The sequence below is a fragment of the Staurois parvus genome, unplaced genomic scaffold (genome assembly GCF_062004578.1).
Source record: "Staurois parvus isolate SC_StPar_1 unplaced genomic scaffold, SC_StPar_1.0 ptg000498l, whole genome shotgun sequence".
Taxonomy (NCBI): Eukaryota; Metazoa; Chordata; class Amphibia; order Anura; family Ranidae; genus Staurois; species Staurois parvus.
In genome coordinates, this window is record NW_028318294.1 from 147,068 (window position 1) to 161,307 (window position 14,240).

The following is a 14,240-nucleotide window of genomic DNA, read 5'->3' on the forward strand; positions in this document are numbered from 1 at the left end:
GATCACAAGGAGAGATTGGGACCTGTCTGTTGGACATGGACATGTGCTGGGAGCGCACAGGGTGCACGCTCTCAGCACGTTTGTTTACAAACGGTACTTAAATATGCAGCCTCTCGCCGTCCAAGCCCAGCCACTGAGAGGCCACATATTTGCGTACTGCTGGTGTGAAGAGGTTGAAGATATTGCTGCTGATTTATCTTTTCTAAAAATTATACATAATGTTGGAGCTTTGAGCTGTAGTGTTTGAAAAGATGGCAGTGTATTTTAAGGCAGCTCTTTATCGCTGCCCATTTTTGCATTGAAGTCATCACAAAATACCCTTGCTATCATTTGTTTCCTTGTGAAAAAATATTGGCGGCAACAACCGTAACTTGAAAGTGGGCTTCTGATTGGCCAACTGTTAGTGCCAGATCATCCAGGCTCCCACCCTGCTTCTTCCTGGATATGACTACAATACACTGCTGGTAGTTCTTAGCCTTCACCATATTATGCCCAACTCCTTGCCAAAGGTCTTCCCATGGCATCAACGGCCATTAGCCTTTATATTCACAAGAAAGTAACATCCACACAAAAGTTATACTGTAGTTTCACTTTACTAATGTTTGTCAAGGATGGCAGTAACACATCATATTACATAGACATACTAGCCTGTGTCTCTGGCATACTTACTTATTATACTTACACCGTACATTGCACATCACTGATAAACCATCATCCCTTAGTATCTCTCTTTCCTCTCCTTGGGAGCACAACAGTGTTGGGACCCATTACCCTGGATGGTATATCTGTAGCATTCTGCTCTATTTAAACTGAGGTTTACAAGGTGAAGCATTCTACACCATCAGCCGAGATTAACAAGGTGCCTTCAATAGTATACCAGTCTCTGTTTCTGTGTCTCCCGCCATAGCTCTGCCCAGCTGGGCATGCTCCCCAATGTTATTCTCTTACTTTCCAGGATCATTAGTACTCACTCCCAGTATTGGACTATCTCACCCAGGCCTTCTGCCCTGTCCAGAGCCTTGCAATAGCTGACTACATCTGCAGGTCTTTGCGGTGTTTGGCTGCCATGCTCCAACCCACTAGAACTCCTCCCATCCTGGCATTGATGTGGGCAGTGACTACATCCATTACATCAATATTTCTAAAAGGGTACTTAACACCCAATTACATAATTCTCTATTACTAGTCTAATTCTGAAAAGAGACAACTAGTGGCAGACTAGCTAACTGCACCTGCTTACAAACATTGTGATACATTTTTTTTTCAGATAATGTTACCCCGGGATTCCACGGATAACGATGTAAAAAACATTTTCTATCTGGCTAATTTAACATCTGTTCTGGTAAATGTGACATCAGCCAGTCTTCCTCTTGTAATTCATGTGGAACCCAGTCAACACTTACCTCTGACGCTGTACCTGGGGTATGAGTATCACCCAAATGAAACAAGCTATGACATTAGTTTCCATCTTCCCAATGGAAAATACCCTGGAGGTAAGTATATGTCTAAAATACACCCATACCTTTAGTTAGTTACATAGTCTTGCTGTTGTAGAAGTGGCAATGTGTCAATTGTTACTGCAAGGAATTTAAAGTTAACATTGGGGCAAACCATACTAAAACTTTATACAGTGCATGATATAATCCAAGGCCGGCCCTACATAGCAAACAAAAAAAAACAAAAACAAACATACACAACACATTGCAATAGGTTCAGTATGTCTTAGTAAATATTTTAATGGTTAATATTGATTCTCTCCCAAGAAAAAGTCTATTCCTGGGTTATAAATCCAGAAGAGCTCTTCGGGGAAGGAGCATATTACTTGACCCTGAAACCAGATGTAAAAGAAGACATATTTAATGGGAATTACATATCTGTGTCAATCACATGTTTCACCTCCCAGTGTGTGTTTTGGGATGAGATCAACCAGAGCTGGAACAACACTGGATGCCATGTAAGTATACTACAAATAATGTATGTCACTGTCTCTGGCCATGGGCTAAGTAGCTACATCTGGCTGTCAGCAGCCTCTGTAGGTTCCTCTGCATGTCTTAGAATCTCACCCTTAATGCCTTTTAATAGGCATGAAGCAATGAATAAGATATTCAAAGTCTATCATTCCATTATATATTTTTGCATTAATGCTATTTTACAGCTATCTTACATATTTTAGCTAGACCAACGCCATTTCTTACATCTGAATGTGGCTCACAGGTTGGCATTGGATTGTGATCTTTGATGGTAAAAGATTACTAAAAATAAAGCATGCCTTGTGTGAAGGTCAGTAACATTAGCATCTTCTGGTGCGCCGATAGTCTGCATTCTCACTAAATTGCATTTGTAAAAATCTTGGAGCTTAGAAAGCTTTGGTTCCCTTGAATCATTGAAAAGTCTTGGAGCATGGATGGGAATTAATTACAATAAAAACATGCAACATGAGCATTGCACTATTACAAATGGTGGTTGTGGTTAAATGTGGGTGCTAGATAGTGTCGTTACATAGTCATAGACATATAGGCTGCTCATTAGGGCTCACATGGCTTTTCTTTGTACACTGGTACCAACTAGAATTCCAATGTTTCTCTTCTCCCTCAGTTTTTCTCCATCACTATTAATATTACCCTGATGGAAAGAGGTGGGGGAGGGTCAAACAAGGATGCTGTGCAGGCAACCAACATCCTCCATATCAACTGATCATGTCATTGGCTGTTGGGATGCCGGCAGCTAGAAGGTCGTAATGGTGCATAATGAAAACCCTTGGCTTTATGTAACTAAAAGGCAGGCTTGATCCACCTCTGGCTTGTACAGGATTTTTGGGCAGATTTAGGCATTTTGCCAAGGCACCCTTGAAGAAACCTCAGGGCAACCCAGGGTGCATAGGCACCCTGGTTGAAAAGGCTGGTCTATCCATTAACTAAGGTCCAATTACATCTCTTAAATTGCAGATTTTCCATTCACCCAAGGTCATCGACATCACAAAGAATGTAGCCTGTATATTATATTATTATATACTGTATTACAAAGTGTATAATAAATTCATATGATAGGATATATGCATCAGTGTTCAAACCTTTCTCTGTAATAATAGGTTTTACGCATGCAATCTGGTATTCAGTCATAAAATCAGTGCCAAGGTATTGGCCACAACGATTTATATTTTTTTGTATGTGGGACTGTTAGGGCAATTAGATCATATGAATATGTAGTTGTTTTATGAAGTATTTTATTCTTGTAACCTAATAAACTTTGTTTTAAAATTGTATTACTATAGATTGTTTATAGGCATCTTCAAAGGTCGGTCTCCTAATTCTATTCCACCTCCAGTGACACACTTCCAGGTGCTGGCCCTGACCGTCACATAATTCAAGTGGCAAGAAAGGTCTGGATGGCCGCACATCTGGTTGAAATCACCCTTATTACAACATATTCATAAAAGCAATTCCAAGACATAAATATGGGGGAACAGCATCACCAACTAACGCGTTTCACGCTCATTCTCACTTAGCGCTTAATCTTAGCTCATGAGCTATGATTAAGTGCTAAGCTAGTGTGAAATGCATTAGCTGGCAATGCTGTTTTATTTCATGCTACTCCCTGATTTATTTGTTTTGTAAATAGTCACTTTAATTGGGATGTGATACAGATTTTTTTTTTTATCGACAACCCACGTTACTAAATAACAGTCTTTTGGACACAAATTAGATGATTTATTAAAGGCAAATAGGCTGGTCACTTTGCAAGGGAAGTTGTGTTTTGCAAAGGAATTAGCTCCAGAGCTTAGTGAAGGAGGTGACATTTCACTTTGCAAAGAATAACCAATCACATGCAAGGAAAATTTAAAAAACTGCATTTTTGCTTACACATTGTTAGATGATGAAGTCGGCAGCTCTTCACCTCCTACACTAAGCTCTGGGGCAAATGCTCTTGCAAAGTGAACAGCCCATTTGCCTTTAGGTGTCTGCCAGAGAATCCACTCCAGTAGGCATTTGTTAGATACTTTGCAGTTAATATCTTAGAACTGATCGGTTGACTAGGCTGTGGAATGACTGCAGAGATGGGGTGGTCACAGGACTAAATCCTAGGTTACCTGGCAGGACACCCAAGTGCCCCAGGTGCTTAGGCATTGTGAGATAAACCTAACCCCTTAAACATTTGGTAAACTTGTATTGGTTCATATTTTATGTGTCCCAGCAATTGTTGTCACCTGCAGCTACCATTCAGATTCTCACTTTTAGTATTTCCTTATTCACATGTCGGTTGATTTCTCAATTTTGATTTACCAAAACCCATCACCAATTCTCTCTTCCAGGTGGGACCCAAAACAACACCCCATAGTACCCAGTGTCTTTGCACTCACTTAACATTTTTTGGCAGCTCTTTTATTGTTATGCCCAACGTTGTTGATGTAAGCAGGACAATTGAACTCTTTGCAACCTTTGTGGACAATCCTGTGGTGGTCACCACTGTTGGCTGCATTGCTGCTGTTTATATTTTGGTGCTGATTTGGGCCAGGAGAAAAGATATCCAGGATAATGCCAAGGTGAGCTGGGTCGATCTATTGGTTGTTTGGTCCTCTGGAAAAAGGTTTGGGCTGTAGATGTTACCTAATGTTTTTAGAAAGGCTTATTGTGTTCCTAATATGTTTTTACCTAGGTGAAGGTTATAGCTCTTGAAGATAATGATCCATTTGCCGAGTATCGATACCTAGTCACTGTTTTTACTGGTCATCGTCGAGGCGCAGCTACGACCTCCAGGGTATGTGCTGAGGAAAATAAATCTACAAAAAACTCAATCCATCCACCACTTCACATTTTAGGTTTCCAAAATAGAGATTTTAAAGCTTAGTAGTGGTCAAATTTCTTGATATGGGGGGTGGGCTCAATTTCAGGCTCTGACATGCCCAAAGGGAAGTACATAATAATCAGAGAATGTAATGTAATAGAAAGCTGTCAGAGACGGCAGACATGGAACAGGAGATAATTAGAGACTGCAGATATGCAGCCTCTAAGGAAACAGCAGAGGGTGCCAACTAAGTGCAGTATATAGGAAAAGATTATTAAAAATCACAAGTGGCAACACACAAGGTGCATAATCCATACAGTGCAGTTTGCTGTTGAACCTAAGTGTGTCATGCCTAAGTGTGCCAGGAGGCAGATGCCGCTGTCAGGAGCTGTGTAGGACATCGGAAACAAAACCAGAAATCCTAATGCCACCCTGGAGAACATGGACTGTGCATGATTGGAAGTGATGTTAACATTTGGGAGAGCCACAGACTGGGACAGCACAGAAAAAAGATAGTATGAAAAAATAAACCAAACCATATATAAATATAAAATATATTGCCAAAAGTATTGGGACACCTCTCCAAATCATTGGATCACCTTCATGGCCACAGGTGTATAAAATCAAGCACCTAGGCATGCAGACTGCTTCTACAAATCCCAACCACGACACCACCTGCCTGGCGTTTGCATGTTCTCCATGTGCCTGCATGGGTACTCCGGTTTCCTCCCACACTCCAAAAACATGCTGATAGGTGAATTGGCTCCTGTCTAAATTGTCCCTAGTATGTATGAATGTGAGTTAGGGACCTTAGATTGTACGCTCCTTGAGGGTTAGGGACTGATGTGAATGTACAATATATATATGTAAAAGCGCTGTGTACAATGACAGCGCTATATAAGTATCTAAAATAAGTAAATACAAACATTTGTGAAAGAATGGGTCGATCTCAGGAGCTCAGTGAATTCAAGTGTGGTACCATGATAGGTTGCCACCTGTGCAATAAGTCCATCCGTGGAATTTCCTTCCTACTAAATATTAAACGGTTAGTGGTATTATAACAAAGTGGAAGCAACTGGGAACAACAGTAACTTGTAAAATGACAGAGCGGGGTCAGCGCATGCTAAAGAGCACAGTACACAGAAGTTGCCAATTGTCTGCAGAGTCAAGACCTCCAAACTTTGTGTGGACTTCAGATTACCACAACAACAGAGAGCACATAGAGAGATTTATGGAATGGGTTTCCATGGCCGAACAGCTGCATCCAAGCCTTACAGCACCAAGTGCAATGCAAAGCATCGGATGTAGTGGTGTAAAGCATGCTGCCACTGGACTGCAGTGGAGATGTGTTCTCTGGAGTGACGAATGTCTGGGTTTGGCAGTGGCCAGGAGAACAGTGCTTGCCTGACTGCATTGTGCCACGTGTAAAGTTTGGTGGAAGGGAGATTATGATGTGGAGTTGTTCTTCAGGGGTTGGGCTTGGCCCCTTAGTTCCAGTGAAGGGAACTCTTAAGGCGTTAGCATACCAAGACATTTTGGACAATTTCATGCTCCCGACTTTGTAGGAACAGTTTGGAGATGGCCCCTTCTTTTTCCAACATGACTGCACACCAGTGCACAAAGCAAGGTCCATAAAAACATGGGTGAGCATGTTTGGAGTGGAGGAACATGACTGGCCTGCACAGAGTCCTGACCTTAACTGAACAGAACACCTTTGGAATGAATTAGAGCACAGGCTGTGAGCCAGGCCTTCTTATCCGACATCACTGCCTGACCTCACAAATGTGCTTCTAAAGAATGGTCAAACATTCCCATAGACACATTCCCAAGTCTGGTGGACAGCCTTCCCAGAAGAGTTGAAGCTGTTATAGCCACAAAGGGCGGGGCCAACTCAATATCAAACCCTACGGACTAAGACTGGGATGCCATTAAAGTTCATATGTGTGTAAAGGCAGGTGTCCCAAAACTAGTCTAAAGAATATTTTTCCTTCACCAACTTGAGTAAGCTCCTAGCTAAGGAAAACAATAACTACTGTCTGCAGAGGACCACACCTGGCCCCTAGGTCACATGTTGGGCACTAGGGTATGGATCATGCAGCCAAAAACAAATGTCCAAGTGCAGTCCTACTGTGTGGAATACTGACTTATATCTCAAATATTTGGAAACCCCTATATGTATTTCATGATATAATTAAACTGAACCTCTCCAAAACCGAGTTTCTTGTCTTCCCCCCAGCCCGGACACCACCCCCCATTGATTTCTCTGTCACATCCAACAACACTACCATAAAAACCCGCCCTGCAGGCCAGAGTACTGGGTGTCATTCTGGACTCCAACCTATCCTTCCAGCCCCAAGTCCAATCTTTAACAAACTCGTGCAGACTCCACCTCCACAACATCGCCAAAATCCGCACGTTCCTAACCCCAGAAACCACTAAACAGCTCATCCACTCTCTCATCATATCACGACTCGACTACTGCAACTCCCTCCTCACTGGCCTGCCTCGCCGCTGGCTATCTCCGCTTCAGTCCATCCTGAATACGGCTGCCAGACTCATTCACCTTTCCAACCGCTCTGTCTCCGTCACCCCCCTCTGCCAATCCCTCCACTGGCTTCCGATTGCGCAACGGATCAAATTCAAAATCCTAATGCTGACGTACAAAGCTGTCCACCATACTGCCCCGAACTACATCACTGACCCAATATCCAAGTACCGCCCAGCACGCACACTCCGCTCCTCACAAGACCTCCTTCTCTCTAGTTCCCTGGTCTCCTCCTCCCATGCCCGCCTCCAGGACTTCTCCAGGGTGTCACCCATCCTCTGGAACTCCCTGCCCCAACCCATCAGATTATCACCTACTCTCCTCTCCTTTAGGCGCACCCTGAAAACCCATCTCTTCAGGGAAGCCTACCCCACCCCCTGCTAACTTGCCGACCTCCTCCACTCTTCCTACCACTCCATCCCCCACAGCTATCTCCTCCTGTGCCACCATCCCCTCCCTCCTAGATTGTAAGCTCGAAAGAGCAGGGCCCTCGAACCCCTTGTGTATCACATTGTATTGGTATTGTTCTGTCACATGTTCTGTCCCCCTTTGTAATGTACAGCGCTGAGCGAACTATTGGCGCTTTATAAATACTGTATAATAATAATAATAATAATAATAAAATAATATAATAAATAGCACAAGCAGAGAGGGAAGGATATAAGTGGGCATTTTTTTTAATCATGTCGGCAAATGTAAGTTCAATTTTGCATGTAAGATTCTCTAAGACCCCATTTGCACTTGTGCGACAAGTCATACCCCATGTTTTCCAATGATAACCATTCATTTATGTACAAGTTACAAATTGCAGCAACTTCAGAGTATTTCATGCACTACTTTGGTCTGACTGTCATGCAACTTGAGGCCGATAGACTGCAATGTTAACCCTCAAAAGTTGCATGAAAGTTGTACCTGAATGTTTTTACATGCAACAGTGGGTCCAGCTTTGCAGAGGGACAAGTCACACCCACGTTGCACCCATCCAAAGTTGTGTCACAGTTGCACTTCAACTTTGGAGTCATACAAGTGTGAATGGAGAATAAATGTTCCCAAAACAAAATGAATGGTTTAAGTTAAGGTTTGCTTTAAAATATTGGAGATTTTTTCTTGCAGGTAACTATGACACTGTACGGTACTGATGGAGAAAGTGAACCTCACCACCTGTATGATCCAGATGGAGCTGTGTTTGAACGTGGAGGGTCTGATGTCTTCCTGCTCACAACTCTGTTTCCATTAGGGGAGGTGCAGAGCATTCGACTTTGGCATGACAACTCTGGAGCCAAGCCCTCATGGTAAGGGTGGCATTTTAAGGCCTCGTGTACAAATGAACTGCCCTAGATGTTTAGCTCTCCTGGCAGCAGGAAAACTCTAAATCCGGCAAACACGCATGCAAACGTGGTACCGCCTTTAGCGCGTGCATGTTTTTTCATTTGTTTGGCCAGAGTATTTTCCCATGACATGATTAAACACCTAAGCACTAAACGTGACTAGCTTTTAGACATGTTTACATGCGTTTTTGCTGCATTTAGCGTTTTTTGGCCAAAATGATCTTCTCAAGGAACGATTAACTGCCCCAAAACTCTGCTGCTCCTAAACTCTGGAAAAAGCCTATGTGTGCATGGACATATAGACTTTTTTTGAGTTGAGTTCAGGGGCTTTGGCAAAAAAACACCCTAAGCTCCTAGACTCATATTTAGGTGCAGCAGTGTGCATGAGGCCTTAGATGGAAACATGAGGAAAAGTGTTTTACTGGATTAGCCATCATTATAGACCAATACAGTAATAGCTATTCTCTCTGAGACAGATTTTATTTTGGAATGATCACCTGTGCATACATTATATAAATTCCAATTAAAGTCACACGCCTTTTTATCTCTTTATAGTCTAATATTGCCCTGTTATTGATTCATACTTCAAAAATCCTTAAAATATATTTTTTGCTACTGATTTTTGCCCTGTGGTGGCAAAGCTGAGTACCAATAGAACAGACTCATATTGCAGAGGAACAGGGTTCTGTTACCAGTTCTGTTACTGAGAGCTGATTACAGAGTGGACACCCTGAGCAACTGTTATGAGAGTAAAGTGGAACTAAACTATGAAAATAAAAGTTGTAAAATGTCTTTCTAGATGTACATTTATATTTGTGACTTCAGTTGTACTTTAGCACTTTTATACAACAAATTCACAAATTTATTGAAACTACACTTTATTGAGCACTGTTTGCATTTAAAATAGTCATGATCTATATCCCCACAACTGTGTTAAAAAAAAACTTCAGAATACAAAAATAATGGTAATGGTGCCCCAGGGATTCTAAAAGGCTAAATATTTGTGCAGAAATTAAAGCAATTTTAAACCACATCCACCAAGAATGGGCCGGGTAAATGTCTTTGGCAAGCCGTATCTGGCCCACCAGCCATAGTTTGAGGACCCCTGACTTAAACATGCATAGACAGGCAAGCTATGCTGTTTGTGAGTTGACTGGAGTCCCAATGTGTTTCTTATCAATGGTATACTTATTTTGACTCTAATACAGTGATAAAATAATAATAACTCTCCACATTTCAATTCAATCGCATCCTCAGTACTAATCCTCAGTTAATGATTCTGGATACTCAGGTCAGCCACTCCAGAGCATGAAGCTGAAGCAGCAATACAGCAAAGCTTGCAGACTAAGATAAGGGGATAAGATGGTGCCACTGACTATAATCAAACTAAAGCCTTCAGTCACCATGTGAAGGATAACTGCAATGTTACTAAGTTAACCCCTAAAGGTTTCACATCTTTCATTCAGGAGAAGTTTTTCTTGACTATACAGTTAGTGAAAGGCATACCACCCGATGTAAAGCTGATCCTCACACTCTTGACTGATCCATATAGACTTTTATATTGTCATCTGGACCTGGTGTTGCCGATGCTCAATTTCCAAATTTCCTGCTGCTTGTTTCCCCACATTTCCAATACTGTGGTTCAGGAACTAGTATGGGTGTGGCTGATGACACCTGACAGCTGCCTACAGATCCCAAACAGCAATAGGCAGCGGGGACATAGTGGGCAGTGACAGCCATGGCAGCAGTGCCTAAACATGTAAAGGGCACATTGCACAGCCATCATTGTATGGGATTACAATTCACATCCATGGAGTCATATCAGAGCTTACTGAGCTTCAAAGAGGGCAAATTGTTGGTGCCCGCTTAGCTGGTGCTTCTGTAACTGAAGCTGCCAATTTATTTGCCGTGTCACAAGGTATAGTATCAAAGGTTATGGCGGTATATATGGAGTTTCCGTGAAAACGTCTCATAAGCATAAGCATGGAGGACATGGTCAACTGACCAAAAGAGACAAAAGGACATTGCACAGGATTGTGACCTAGAATAAGAAAACAACTGCTACAAAAGTGACTGCAGAATTAAATCTCAGGCTAGTATCAGTAAACCCAAGATTACATTTCTCAGCAAAGCCTCTAAAACCTGATTCCCATGTGCACTCTTTTCTTCTGAAGACATTGCGATAAAAGTACTGTAAGTACCTGGCGATTCTGAAAGTTACTAGTACTTCTTTATTCACAGTGTAGCGCTACCCCCGCAGAGGCTGCTGGTTCATAGCTGGTTCTTCCCTAATAGTACAGAGGCTGCCCACAAGCACCAGTCCATACACTCCAGCTCCAATAACTCAATCTAGGGAACAGCTTATTAAAATGTATTGCTTGAAGAACAGGAGAGAGATTGGAACAATAGGATACTCCTAAGAATGATCAGCAACAGCAATGAGAGGACAATCTTCTTCCTAGTCTCTCTTTGAAGTTAATTGGGGACGAATGGTCCAAGGCCTCACAGCTGTAGACCATAAGGCAGTTCTATTTGGCATTACAACTATTGGTACCCAAAGTGGTTTCCAGGAGGCTGTGCTGTACAGGGGACAGGGACAAGGGAATGACTAGTACTCTGAGACCCTATGGGAGCTGTCTCAATCCCAGCTACCTCTGGCTATTACTTTTGTATATCCCAAGAGCACACAGTCACCAGCAATCAACTCAGGGTCTTTACTCACAAGTCCCCAGGACAGCTGCCACTTTCCAGCTTCCTTCAGACGTGGTCCAGTGAGGAAGATAATCCTTCTCAAGACCAGGTCCCTTGTGGTGAAGTCCTATAGCTAGCTCCTCAGGAAATCCATCAAGGCCCTTAGCGCTGACACCACTGAGCTCTCAAGAACAGCTACACAGTCCACGGGCTGCTTTGAAATACTCCCAAGGAGAAGAAACAATCTCTCTAGGGATTCCAACTATCTTTCACCTCCCCGGCCACTTGCTGAGCACTGCTTTCTAGAGATTGGCTAGACCATGATAAATATACAGGCTGGTCATCTAAATCTCCCACCCTATTTTCTGGAAGCTTCTTTTGGAAGTAAGGGGAAGCATTCAACTCCTAGTTTGTGAAACTCTGAACAGACCAGAACAACCAATCAATGCTTCCTTGACTACAGAAGGAGACAAGGACTAAATTTGCCTAGCATCCTACACTAGGAGGGTGTGACATCAGTGTCCACCTTCTTCAGACCGGTTTTAGAATGCTGCATCTTTCCATTTCACAAATGCCGTGTAGAACTACCAGTTCCTGGCCTCATCTAGTGATTTTCCCTTTACAGGTATGTGAACAGAGTCTTAGTACATGACTTAGAAATGGACCGAAAATGGTATTTTCTCTGCAACTCCTGGCTTTCTGTTGAGGTTGGGGACTGTGTGCTGGATAAAATGTTCAGCGTGGCCACAGAAGAGGATATGAAACAATTCAGGTAGCTGCATTACTTCACTTAATATATTATACTGCATTATCATATACAGCCGATCTGAATTCACATTCTATTCATTTGAACATTTATTATGTTGTTAATGTCAGATACATGTGTGCTATGATAGCTCTCTCTCGTCTTGTTACAGCAACCTGTTTTTCATGAAAACATCTAAAGGGTTCCGTGATGGCCATATCTGGTACTCTGTCTTCAGTCGCTCTCCCAGAAGCTCTTTCACCAGGGTGCAGAGAGTGTCCTGCTGCTTCTCCCTGTTGTTGTGTACCATGTTGACCAGCATTATGTTTTGGGGGGTGCCTACCGACCCAGCTGAGCAGAAGATGGATTTGGGTAATCAAAGAGAAATATCATAGTAAACAACAGATTAGGATAAAGGGAACCAAGCCTTTATTGGTATATGATTTATTGTAAAGGTTAGCTTGGGATCAGGATAAGACGTTTGATTGCCAAAACACGCTCTAACAAAGCATAAAGCACAGACAACAAAAGAGAAAAGGTAACATGATATTAATTTAGAGCCACTATTGTCAGACATCATAAAGCCTTTGGAAGACTCCCTACATGACCATTTATTTTTTAGAACTGTGTACAGTCTTGGATAGAGTGGGTCTGTGTAGAGGTCAAACCACTAGTAATTCACTCTTACATTGTGGTGTTGTATTCTATAATTAAAGGTAAGATTGAGTTCACCTGGCAGGAGGTCATGATCGGATTTGAGAGCTCCCTGCTGATGTTCCCCATCAACCTCCTAATTGTTCAGATCTTCAGAAACATACGACCTAAACAGACAAAGGAATCAGAAAAGAAAGAAAAAGACAGTACTTCTGATACTGCTATGGGGTCTTCATCCTCACCACTTGTCTCCAGCAAAGCTCTCACTACAGAGGCTGTTTTAAAGGTATGAGCAATACTTAAATATCTAAATAAAATTGTATTCCACAAGTTCAAATATAAAAAGGTTACAGACCCATATCTGCCATTAGTCAATCTGCAAAGTGACAGATATTCCGAGACAGACTTATGTTCAACATTACTGTATTCTGTATTTACTGTAAAGGACTTTTTTTAACAGTTAATTATATTTTCCTGCCATATAGCTATTATGATGGTACAGTCAATATTATGATGCTATGGTAGGTATTGGGATGTCAAGAAGTGTTGTTTAACCATTTCAGGCCTTGTAAGGTTATACCTTTTATTGACCAGAGCTATTTTTCCTCTTCCGCTGTGGACCTATATAATTTTGTCAGAATGTAAGATAATGAAGTAATACACACAGTACATAATTTTTATTAGGACAAACAAGGCAAACTTTTGGCAATATTGTCTGAAGAAAATTTTTTTTTCTAGGCAATCTATAGACAAAAAACATTATATTTATATTATAATTTATATTGACACTAATATGAGTTTCTGATGCAAAGCATGGCACATTTTTTTTTGCAAATGGAAAAAAAAGCCTTTTTTATATTGCACATTGTCAATGAAAAAAAATTGCAAATAGAACTAATTAAAACTAAAAAAGTTTAAATATTAATGGTTAAAAAATAAATAAAAATCAACAGCAAAGCTGAGGTGGGAAGGTGAGGAAGGAGTTAATTATTATTATTATTATTATAATACAGGATTTATATAGCGCCAACAGTTTGCTCAGCGCTTTACAATATAATGGGAGACAATACAGCAACAATACAGTTCAATACAAGAGGGAAAGGAGGGCCCTGCTCCTTGGAGCTTACAATCTAGGAGGGAGGGGCTAGTGGTACAAAAGGTAGTAACTGTGGGGGATGGACTGGTTGAAAGAGTAGAAGATTCCATTATTAGCTGAGAGCAGGATAGGCTTCCCTGAAGAGATAGGTTTTTCAGAGATTGCCTAAAAGTGAGCAGAGTAGACGATAGTCTGATAAATTGGGGTAGAGCATTCCAGAGGATGGGGGAAGTTCTGGAAAAGTCCTGGAGACAAGCATGGGAGGAGGAGACAAGGGAGCTAGAGAGCAGGAGATCTTGCGAGGAGCTAGAGAGTACAGTTTGGGTGATATTTAGAGACAAGATCATTGATGTAATTTGGGGCAGAGTTATAAGTGGCTTTATACGTTATTGTTAATGT

General features: G+C 41.7%; 1 protein-coding gene across 2 annotated transcripts in view; it reads left to right on the forward strand.

Moving 5' to 3' along the window:
- The window catches only part of LOC149452055 (polycystin-1-like protein 2), a 159,291-nt gene that overhangs the window by 65,243 nt on the left and 79,808 nt on the right, over positions 1 to 14,240 (forward strand). For both annotated transcript variants that reach the window (XM_089689776.1, XM_089689777.1), the window contains exons 22-29: positions 1,268 to 1,493; positions 1,764 to 1,954; positions 4,310 to 4,540; positions 4,654 to 4,755; positions 8,441 to 8,619; positions 11,972 to 12,118; positions 12,264 to 12,463; positions 12,808 to 13,031. In XM_089689776.1, coding sequence (XP_089545902.1) covers positions 1,268 to 1,493; positions 1,764 to 1,954; positions 4,310 to 4,540; positions 4,654 to 4,755; positions 8,441 to 8,619; positions 11,972 to 12,118; positions 12,264 to 12,463; positions 12,808 to 13,031 — 1,500 coding nt within the window. The remainder of the gene's footprint in view (positions 1 to 1,267; positions 1,494 to 1,763; positions 1,955 to 4,309; positions 4,541 to 4,653; positions 4,756 to 8,440; positions 8,620 to 11,971; positions 12,119 to 12,263; positions 12,464 to 12,807; positions 13,032 to 14,240) is intronic.